General features: G+C 41.2%; 1 protein-coding gene across 2 annotated transcripts in view; it reads left to right on the forward strand.

The window, feature by feature from the left end:
• The window catches only part of med25 (mediator complex subunit 25), a 242,575-nt gene that overhangs the window by 106,852 nt on the left and 124,310 nt on the right, over positions 1 to 11,413 (forward strand). For both annotated transcript variants that reach the window (XM_039774147.1, XM_039774149.1), the window contains exons 13-15: positions 4,443 to 4,528; positions 4,945 to 5,002; positions 5,375 to 5,482. In XM_039774147.1, coding sequence (XP_039630081.1) covers positions 4,443 to 4,528; positions 4,945 to 5,002; positions 5,375 to 5,482 — 252 coding nt within the window. The remainder of the gene's footprint in view (positions 1 to 4,442; positions 4,529 to 4,944; positions 5,003 to 5,374; positions 5,483 to 11,413) is intronic.

An 11,413-nucleotide genomic window follows, 5' to 3' on the forward strand; every position in this document is an offset into this window, starting at 1 on the left:
GGAAGATAGTCCATGATCCATGCCACCAGGTATGAATCTACTCCCACTTTTGACAGCTTGTCCATAAGGATCCGAGGTTGGATGGTGTTGAAGGCACTAGAGAAGTCCAGAAACATAATTCTTACTGCACCACTGCCCCTGTCCAAGTGGGAGAGGGATCAGTGTAGCATATAGATGATGGCATCCTCCGCTCCCACCTTCTCCTGGTATGCGAACTGCAGAGGGTCGAGGGCGTGGCAGACTTGTGGCCTCAGGTGGTGAAGCAGCAGTCACTCCATGGTCTTCATCACATGTGACATTAGAGCAACAGGCCAGAAGTCATTCAGCTCACCAGGACATGATATCTTTGGGACTGGGGTGATGCAAGATGTTTTTCAAAGCCTCGGGACTCTCCCCTGTTCCAGGCTCAAGTTGAAGATGTGCTGTAGAGGATTCCCCAGCTCCAACGCACAGGCCTTCAACAGTTGTGGCGATACTCCATCAGGACCCACTGCTTTGCTGGCACGAAGTCTCCTCTACGCTCTGCTTACCTGGGCTGCTGTAATTATGGGTGGGGGGAACTCTGTCCTATGCTGGTATCAGCAGAAGGATGGGTGGAGGATGCAGTACTCTGAGGTGAGAGTGGGTTAGGGTGGTCAAACCTGTTAAAGAAGTTGTTCATCAGGTTTGCTCTCTCCACGTCTCTCTCGATGGTGGCACACTGCTTTGAGCTGCAGCCAGTGATGATCTTCATCCCATCCAGATTTCCTTCATGGTGTTATTCTGCGACTTCTGCTCCACCTTTCTCCTGTACTGCTCCTTCACCACCCTGATCTGAACTCTGAGTTCCTTCTGCACGCGCTTGAGCTCATGCTAATCACCGCCTTTAAAAGCTCTTTTTTCTGGTTCAAAAGGCCCTTGATGTCACTTGTAATCCATGGCTTGTTGTTAGCATAGCAGCGTACTGTTCTTACTGGAACTACAATGTCCATACAGAAGTTGATGTAGTCAGTAGTGCAGTCAACAACCTCCTCAATGTTCTCACTATGTGACCCCTGCAGGATATCCCAGTCCATAGTTCCAAAGCAGTCTCTCAGAGCCTGCTGTGCCTCAGGGGACCACTTCTTGAATGAGCGTGTGGTTGTAGGTAGCTCCCTCAATCTTGGTTTGTAGTGAGGCTGAAGCAGAACCAGGTTATGATCTGCTTTCCCAAGCACAGGCAGCAGGGTGATGCTGTATGTGTCTTTAACGTTTGCATACAGTATGTCAATAGTCCTATTTTCCCGGGTATTACAATCTACATACTGGGAGAAGGCAGGTAATGTTTGTCCAGGCACATGGTTAAAGTCTCAGAGATTATCACAAGCCAGCAGTTGTGTTGTAGTTTAGCAACAGCAGAGTGGATGATGTCACCTGCTTTCCGTGTCTAAGAGGGATGTAAACAATAACAATAATGATGTGTTCAAACTCTCTGGGCAAGTGACTCAGACTTACGGCCAGCAGTTCGATGTCCCTGCAGCAAGTGGAGATTTTAATGTTTACGTGTCTAGGGTTGCACCACCTTGTATTCAACATAGAGGTAGTCCTCCATTTCCACTTCCCGCAGGTATTTGAGTCTCTGTCCGTTCTAACTGTGCTAAACCCGGGTAGCTCCATGTTAGCATCTGGGATTCTAGTCGTTTCACAAAAACACAACAAACTGCATTCTCTGTAGGTCCTGACATTTTTCACCAGCACAGCCAGTTCGTTGATCTTATTTGGTAGCGAGTTCACATTTCCCAGGATCCCAGGCACCGAAGGCTTGTATCACCAGTTCCTCGCTAGCTGCTTTTAGCCTTTAACTTAGTGCTGGCTCTGCTGCCACGATACCACCTTCTTATCTCGTCAAGTAAATAGGGAACCACAGCAGCACAGCAAGTTGGCTACCTGAATAGACGAGTCTCGCTGTGTGCAGAGGGTACAGACCTATAAATACCTGGGAGTGTAGCTGGATGATAAATTGGACTGGACTGCCAATACTGATGCTCTGTGCAAGAAAGGACAGAGTCAACTATATTTCCTTAGAAGACTGGCGTCCTTCAACATCTGCAATAAGATGCTGCAGATGTTCTATCAGACGGTTGTGGCGAGTGCCCTCTTCTACGCGGTGGTGTGCTGGGGAGACAGCATAAAGAAGAGTAACGCCTCACACCTTGACAAACTGGTGAGGAAGGCAGGCTGTATTGTAGGCATGGAGCTGCACAGTTTGACATCTGTGGCAGAGCGACGGGCGCTGAGCAGGCCCCTGTCAATCATGGAGAATCCACTGAACGGGATCATCTCCACAGACATAGGAGCAGCTTTAGTGACAGACTGCTGTCACTGTCCTGCTCAACTAAAAGACTGAGGAGATCGTTCCTCCCCCACACAATGCAACTCTTTAATTCCACCCGAGAGGTAAATATTACCATTATACAAAGTTATTGTCTGTTATACCTGCATTTTTATCACTCTTTAATTTAATGTTGTTTTTATCAGTATGCTGCTGCCGGAGTATGTGAATTTCCCCTTGGGATTAATAAGGTATCCATCTATCTATCTATCGATCGATCTATCGATCTATCGATCGCCGGAAAGTATTCACAGCGCATCACTTTTTCCACATTTTGTTATGTTACAGCCTTATTCCAAAACGGATTAAGTTCATTTTTTTCCTCCGAATTCTACACACAACACCCCATAATGACAACGTGAAAAAAAGTTTACTTGAGGTTTTTGCAAATGTATTAAAAATAAAAAAAACGGAGAAATCACGTACATATTCACAGCATTTGCTCAATACTTTGTCAGTGCACCTTTGGCAGCAATTACAGCCTCAAGTCTTTTTGAGTATGATGCCACAAGCTTGACACACCTATCCTTGGCCAGTTTCACCCATTCCTCTTTGCAGCACCTCTCAAGCTCCATCAGGTTGGATGGGAAGCGTCGGTGCACAGCCATTTTAAGATCTCTCTAGAGATGTTCAATCGGATTCAAGTCTGGGCTCTGGCTGGGCCACTCAAGGACATTCACAGAGTTGTCCTGAAGCCACTCCTTTGATATCTTGGCTGTGTGCTTAGGGTCGTTGTCCTGCTGAAAGATGACCCGTCGCCCCAGTCTGAGGTCAAGAGCGCTCTGGAGCAGGTTTTCATCCAGGATGTCTCTGTACATTGCTGCAGTCATCTTTCCATTTATCCTGACTAATCTCCTAGTTCCTGCCACTGAAAAACATCCCCACAGCATGATGTTGCCATTACCATGCTTCACTGTAGGGATGTTATTGGCCTGGTGATGAGCGGTGCCTAGTTTCCTCCAAATGTGATGTCTGGCATTCACACCAAAGAGTTCTATCTTTGTCTCATCAGACCAGAGAATTTTGTTTCTCATGGTCTGAGAGTCCTTCAAGTGCCTTTTGGCAAACTCCAGGTGGGCTGCCATGTGCCTTTTTACTAAGGAGTGACTTCCGTCTGGCCACTCTACCATACTGGCCTGATTGATGGATTGCTGCGGAGATAGTTGTCCTTCTGGAAGGTTCTCCTCTTTCCACAGAGGACCTCTGGAGCTCTGACAGAGTGACCATTGGGTTCTTGGTCACCTCCCTGACTAAGGCCCTTCTCCCCCGATCGCTCAGTTTAGATGGCCGGCCAGCTCTAGGAAGAGTCCTGGTGGTTTCAAACTTCTTTCACTTACAGATAATGGAGGCCACTGTGTCCATTGGGACCTTCGAAGCAGCAGAAATTTTTCTGTAACCTTCCAGATTTGTGCCTCGAGACAATTCTGTCTCGGAGGTCTACAGACAATTCCTTTGACTTCATGCTTGGTTTGTGCTCTGACATGAACTGTCAACTGTGGGACCTTATATAGACAGGTGTGTGTCTTTCCAAATCATGTCCAATCAACTGAATTTATCACAGGTGGACTCCAGTTAAGCTGCAGAAACATCTCAAGTATGATCAGAGGAAACAGGATGCCCCTGAGCTCAATTTTGAGCTTCATGCCAAAGGCTGTGAATACTTATGTACATGTGCTTTCTCAATTTTTTTATTTTTAATAAATTTGCAAAAACCTCAAGTAAACTTTTTTCACGTTGTCATTATGAGGTGTTGTGTGTAGAATTCTGAGGAAAAAAATGAATTTAATTAATTTTGGAATAAGGCTGTAACATAACAAAATGTGGAAAAAGTGATGCGCTGTGAATACTTTCCAGATGCATGTATCTATCTATCTATTCATCCATCCATGTCCAAGTAGTAAAAAGTATCCAGGAAACGAATCCACATAAAGGAAAGCGGTAGGAGTGATTAGAGAGATAAAGAGAAAAAGGTAGAAATATAAAGTCCGTAAACATAACAGATAAACATATATATTTTGCACATGTTAATTTTCCTATTATAGTCTGTTCATTATGTTTTACTGTAACTGATCTGCACCACTTTTCTTTATAGAAGCCAAAACCAGCCCCTGTCGATACCAACAATAAGTTGACACGTTCACTACCTTGTCAGGTCTATGTTAACCAAGGGGAGAATCTGTGAGTTTCTTTAATTTTTTTTTCTTCTGTAAATCACTCTCTTACATTTTAATGCATGAAGAACCTTCTATTCGGCAACATTATAAATACTTCTTCAGCCATTTATTTTTTTTATTATTGTTTGTTTTTACAAGTTTGCTAGTAACTGGAGCTTGTCCCCAATATTAGACACAAAGGCCATACATGTTTGATATATATATAACATCATTAGAACTTTCCTCAAAAGAAATTGTCTATGAAACAAAAATAACTCTTCTTTTATTGATTTTTTCAGTCTTAGAGTTCTGAGTTCCAGAGTTCTCCAGATTTTAGTTTTGTTTTGCTATAATATCTGTTTTTTCCAATACAAGATTATTTTCTGATTGACATTTTTTTCTGCTAAGTTCTGATAATGTCATATTCTGTTATTCTTGTAGCAAAGCTGACCAGTGGCCACAAAAACTTATTATGCAGCTAATTCCACAGCAGCTTCTGGTGAGTTTGGTGACCCTTTCATTTTTAGTGTGTAATGCAGGCTGTGTGAAACTGTTGCATAAATATATTACATTTATTTATATACACTTTTAAATGTTGTTTTCTACAATATGTAAATGCTGAATGGTTATACACCTTTTCTGTTTTGTAAATGTAAATCTATGTGAGAACTTTGCCTGTCTTCAGGAAATTGAATTGAAATGTCGAGTAAGGACAGTATTAAATAATAAAAAAAGCACTGGGATTTAACCATAAGTCAACAGTGACTCACTATATTGTTTTAGAGATGAGTCAGCATTTTACTGGTACATATATTGGTATGGTTTTCACTAATGAATGTCAGAGTATTAAACAAAATGTGTTTGTATTCAGACAACACTTGGACCTCTCTTTCGCAACTCCAGAATGGTACAATTTCAGTTCACTAACAAAGACTTGGAATCCCTGAAAGGACTCTATCGTATTATGGGAAATGGCTTTGTGAGTATTGTTAAACTTGCCTAATCTCTGTCTATAAAAGAAATTATTTTGTGACAAATTAGTCCACTTATAATTTTTACTGTTTCATTTCTGGATTGGTGATACATTCTAAACTTATAGTGATGAAATTTAAAAGTGGCACTGTAAAAAATCTCACACTATTCCAGTGTAGTGCTTATCACCTGTTGCACAGCTGCACTTGTGTCCCAAACTGGGTGGTTCATCGTGTGGTGGGCAACATGCTGTAAAAAAAAAATCAGCGCATGCTCCCAACCTCTCCTCTCTCTTTAAAAAAGAAATGTTATTTTTTACAGGACAGTATTGACCTTAGTCAAAATAAAAAAGAGAGTGTCTTTAAAAATGAGAAATCCTAACTTGTGAAAGGGATAGAAAATGTGTGACTTTTAAAACTTGTAGCATTGTTTCTTTTCAGTGAAGTTACAGTTATGGCAAGATAAATAATTGTCTACGACTTATGTAAGTATAGTAGACAAGCAAATACAAGTCAGGATGCATTTTTGAGAGTTCTGGCTGTTTTTACTGTATCACAGGAGAAAAACATTCAATCCTAATATGTTAACGTAATCTATAATAATAAAAGGCAAAGCCCTCACTCACTCACTCACTCACTCACTCATCACTAATTCTCCAACTTCCCATGTAGGTAGAAAGCTGAAATTTGGCAGGGTTATTCCTTACAGCTTACTTACAAAAGTTAAGCAGGTTTCATTTCGAAATTCTACGCGTAACGGTCATAACGGTCGATAACGTTCGACGACGTCCGCCATGTTGAACTTTCTTATTTATGGCCCCATCTTCACGAAATTTGGTAGGCGTCTTCCCTGCGCTAACCGAAACCGATGTACTTACTTATTTCGATGGTATGACGCCACTGTCGGCCGCCATATTGAACTTTCCAACGTCACCAATTTTCAAACTTCCCGTGTAGGTAGAAGGCTGACCCCATCTTCACGGAATTTGGTAGGTGGCTTCCCTGCTCTAACCAAAACCGATGCGTGCTTATTTCGTGGTATGATGCCACTGTCGGCCGCCATATTGAATTTTCCAAACGTCACTAATTCTCCAACTTCCCGTGTAGGTAGAAGGCTGAAATTTGGCAGGCCCATTCCTTACAGCTTACTTACAAAGGTTAAGCAGGTTTCATTTTGAAATTCTACGTGTAACGGTCATAACGGTCAACAACGTCCGCCATATTGAACTTTCTTATTCATGGCCCCATCTTCACAAAATTTGGTAGGCGGCTTCCCTCGCTAACCAAACCAATGTACATACTTATTTCGGTGGTATGATGCCACTGTCAGCCACCATATTAAACTTTCCAACGTCACTAATTCTTCAACTTCCCGTGTAGGTGGAAGGCTGAAATTTGGTACTTATTTCGGTGATATGATGCCACTGTCGGCTGCCATATTGAACTTTTAACGGAAACCGATGTCCGTACTTATTTCGTTAGTATGACACCACTGTCGGCCGCCATATTGAACTTTCCAACGTCACTAATTCTCCAACTTCCCGTGTAGGTAGAAGGCTGAAATTTGGCAGGCTCATTCCTTACAGCTTACTTAGAACAGTTAAGCAGGTTTCATTTCAAATTCTACGTAAACGGTCATAACGGTCAACAACGTCCGCCATGTTGAACTTTCTTATTTACGGCCCCATCTTCACGAAATTTGGTAGGCGGCTTCCCTGAGCTAACCGAAACAAATGCACATACTTATTTCGGTGCTATGATGCCACTGTCAGCCGAGATATTGAACTTTCCAACATCACTAATTCTCCAACTTCACATGTAGGTAGAAGGCTGAAATTTGGCAGGCTCATTCCTTACAGCTTACTTACAAAAGTTAAGCAGGTTTTATTTCGAAATTCTATGCGTAATGGTCATAACGGTCAACAACGTCTGCCATGTTGAACTTTCTTATTTATGGCCCCATCTTCTCGAAATTTGGTAGGCGGCTTCCTGCACTAACCGAAACCAATGTACGTACTTATTTCGGTGGTATGATGCCACTGTCGGCCACCATATTGAACTTTTCAACAGTCTTTGTTACTTATGGGCCCATCTTCAAGTAATTTGGTACACGGGTTCCCAACGCTAACTGAATCCTACTTACGTACATATATACGTCCATAGCCTGCACTTTGGTCACCGCGTGAGGTGGTGTTGTGTCCCCCATCCCAACGCCTCCCACGTTGTTGGCTGGCTACTTGCCTATATAAGACTGTCCGTCGCTCCTGTCTCTACATTCCCTTCCTTGCTTCGCCACGGGATTCACGTCTCCCTACTGATAACTACAGCCCTAATTTGTTTAATCCACGGCTTCTCCGTTGTTTTATTGTTTGTTTATTACAATTATAGGTATTGTATAGGTATTTTACAATTACTTTACATTGCTCAGGTACCCATTTCCTTTATCATTCCAACCCCATTACCATGTCTATCGAGATGATCACCATCGATCAAAGAACTGTCACTTACCGAGTGGTTTCCATGCCCGGAGATACCACCTACCTTTTCCATTCTCTTTGTTACATATTGCACGGCCATATCAGGCACACTCTTGATATCCGGAGGAAGATTCTGTCTTATGTATTGAATGACTGGGACAGGTTCAAGGTGTGGACTGATTACGGTACAGGAGATAATTATACTACACAGGAGCACTAGTAGAGTGAAATGCTTAAGCCCTTCACCTATGGTTCTGCATGTGAGTTGATGGCTGCCGCTGAATTGTTCGATTGTCGCTTTCAAGTGTACCAAAATGGCCAAATAGTTTACACCTTTCGACAACCGCCAATGCCTCTTAAACATCTTAGATTCACAGGTGACGATTTCAGTAGTGGACACTTCGATGTTTATGAATGTTTAAACTCTCAAAAGCTGGATGTGATTTTATCAATGAAACCGGTTGTGTGCTTACAACGCTTGACAGATGCCAAGTGTCACTTCAACACAACAAATCCTGCAAATACTGTCGTAATTGAAACAAACCATGAAACTCAAATCAATTATGACAGCAGCAATCCAAGATGTGACATTTGAGACAAGATTACTGTTCACATGGCCAACTGTAAGTTACATGCTCAAGAGTAAGCTCAGCGCACAGCTTGGTCATGTTACAACCGGAGGGCCGAACTGACAACATTGTATACAAAGAGATCCTTAACAAATAATTATTGGCATATTTTCCATCAGTTTAAAAAGGTTTAATTTTCTTCTTAATAAAAATTTTAATGCAGTAGTTCGCCGCTGCGAAGCGCGGGTATTTTGCTAGTAATAAATAATAGCATTGCAATAACATTGTTATTACATCCCTACATTTATGCTTCAATTATCTAAACTATATGCATAGGGTGGTCCAGATCTAATTATGCAATTTTCATTATGCTATAACTTATTAAGTTTATTACATAGAAAATCACTCAAAAAATACCGGACCATCAAGAAGTGTGTGAACTGACAACATGAAGAATTGTTTTTGTGGCGAACTGGAATCGTCCGCACATAAATCAAAGTCATCCAGATGATCAGAATCTGCATAATTTCATCTGGACCACATGTATATGTGATTGTATATATGTATATGTATATATATATGTATATGTGTATGTATATATATATATATATATATATATATATATAGAATACCAGCTTGATGGAGTAGTGTTTTAAAGAAGGTACGAAAAAGAAAAGGAAAAATTTTTAAAATAACGTAACATGATTGTTAATGTAATTGTTTTGTCATTGATATGACATCTATCTATCTATGTTGTTCTCATATCTATCTATACTAATAAAAGGCAAAGCCCTCACTCACTCACTCATTCACTCACTCACTCACTCACTCACTCATCACTAATTCTCCAACTTCCCGTGTAGGTAGAAGGCTGAAATTTGGCAGGCTCATTCCTTACAGCTTACTTACAAAAGTTGGGCAGGTTTCATTTCGAAATTCTATGCCTAATGGTCATAACTGGAAGGTATTTTCTCCATTAACTGTAATGGAGTTGAGCTGGAATGACGTGGGGGGGCGGAGTTTCGTGTGACCTCATCACGCCTCCCACGTAATCACGTGAACTGATTGTCAGCGCAGTGCGTAGAAAACCAGGAAGACCTCCAAAAAGCGCTTAAGAAAACATGCATTATATAATTGAGAAGGCAGCGAAAAACAATAAGAAGCGAGCGAGTGACATATACTACCATATTCATGAGTGCTGCTACCTCGGAAAGAAAGCAAGGTGTAAACCTAAACTTGAAATTAAGTTCATAGACAGGCTACCGCTGGCGTTTCACATGCCCGCAGGTAATGCGGGATACAAGTTTAATGAGAGGATGCAGGATATAAACGAGAGTTTTGATCACTTTGTAACTAAGTTAAAATTGTAGGTGAAGGGGTGTGCTTATGGAAATTCCGAGACTGTGTTTGTGGGGGATTGACAGTTAAGGCAGGTGGGGGAGTCACGTCATCATCTCCCCTCCCATTCATCTAATTTCGGTCTGAGCTGAGCTCATAAATGCCGTCTTTGAAGCAACTTCAGACTGCCACCAAATACTCACAGAAAAATCCACAAGTTAATACACACGCTATCTCTCGAGTTTCTCCACACTGAATCCTCCAGGCACTACTTACAAAAGGTCACATTGACAATCGTGTTTCGTTATTTTTAAAATCTTTCCTTTTCTTAGCACAAGCACAGCTGAGAAGCTTCGATGCATGTGCTCCATAACGCTTAAAAATAATGCATTTAATCACACTTTGCATTACAAGCAAAGGGGAGCTTTTGTCAATGCATGATTTCCTGGTACTGTATACCGATTACATTGATCAGCGCATCCCGATTCATTTTACCCTCGCACCACCTTAGTTTGAGAAGAAGTCTGAAAAAATATGAGGTTAACACAGAAAAACATCACCAATTCAAGCTTTATGAATAATCGATTCGCCATCAATAATTGTTTTGGTAAAGCCATCCTCCTTCCATTTTATAATTTTTCTGCCAATAGCCATGATTAAATGAACGGTAAATAAAGTAAGAGCAAAGCGAAGGTGACTTATTTAGGCAGGCATATATATGACAGCAACACTCATGACAATGTCAATCATGTTACGTTATTATTAAAATGTTTCCTTTTCTTTTCATTACTTCTTTAACACACTACTTCTCCCGCTGGGATTTTGCTATATATATATATATATATATATATATATATATATATATATATATATATATATATATATATATATATATATGAATGACCTCCAAAGAGCGCTGAGACTTTTGATATCATGAGCGTGTCTGCAAAAACTGTGGTCTCCTGCCCTGCAAAAGTCGCTTCTGCCTTAAGTCAAAGTGAGCACTTTTAATTTTTTCATCCTGCCTTAAGTCATAGCCCAGACAAGTGCAAATCCTCCCCCCTTTGCAAACACCCCTTTTCTACACCACGGAAAAATAATATTAAGGCGATTCACACTTTCTTTTGCACGATATCGATTATGAGGTCCTCACCTCGGATTATGAAGACACGCACACGAGTGGGGGACTGACAGTGCCATCACAGCTGATTAATTGCAGGGACGTCTCACCAGTCTACACAAGACCCACGCGACTGTCCCCAAAAGGCGATCATAACGTCAGCGAACACATCTCTATACTATATAAAAGAAAAGGCAACTTTCCTTTCTTTACACCTTTTTCCTTTTATCCCAAACCAAAGCCTTTCTCTTTAACACTGCAGAGGACACAAAACTAATTTTCTTTAAATGCCGGTAAGGCACATTACCAGAGGCACAAATTTGAACGTTCACATAGAAAATGTAATTTCTATACCACAGCCGTCGTGTAGCGCCTTTCAAAAGGGATCTACTACCGAGAGATGATCCATATACATTTTAGCTGCTGTTAGTACTA

The sequence above is a fragment of the Polypterus senegalus genome, chromosome 13 (genome assembly GCF_016835505.1).
Source record: "Polypterus senegalus isolate Bchr_013 chromosome 13, ASM1683550v1, whole genome shotgun sequence".
NCBI lineage: Eukaryota > Metazoa > Chordata > Cladistia > Polypteriformes > Polypteridae > Polypterus > Polypterus senegalus.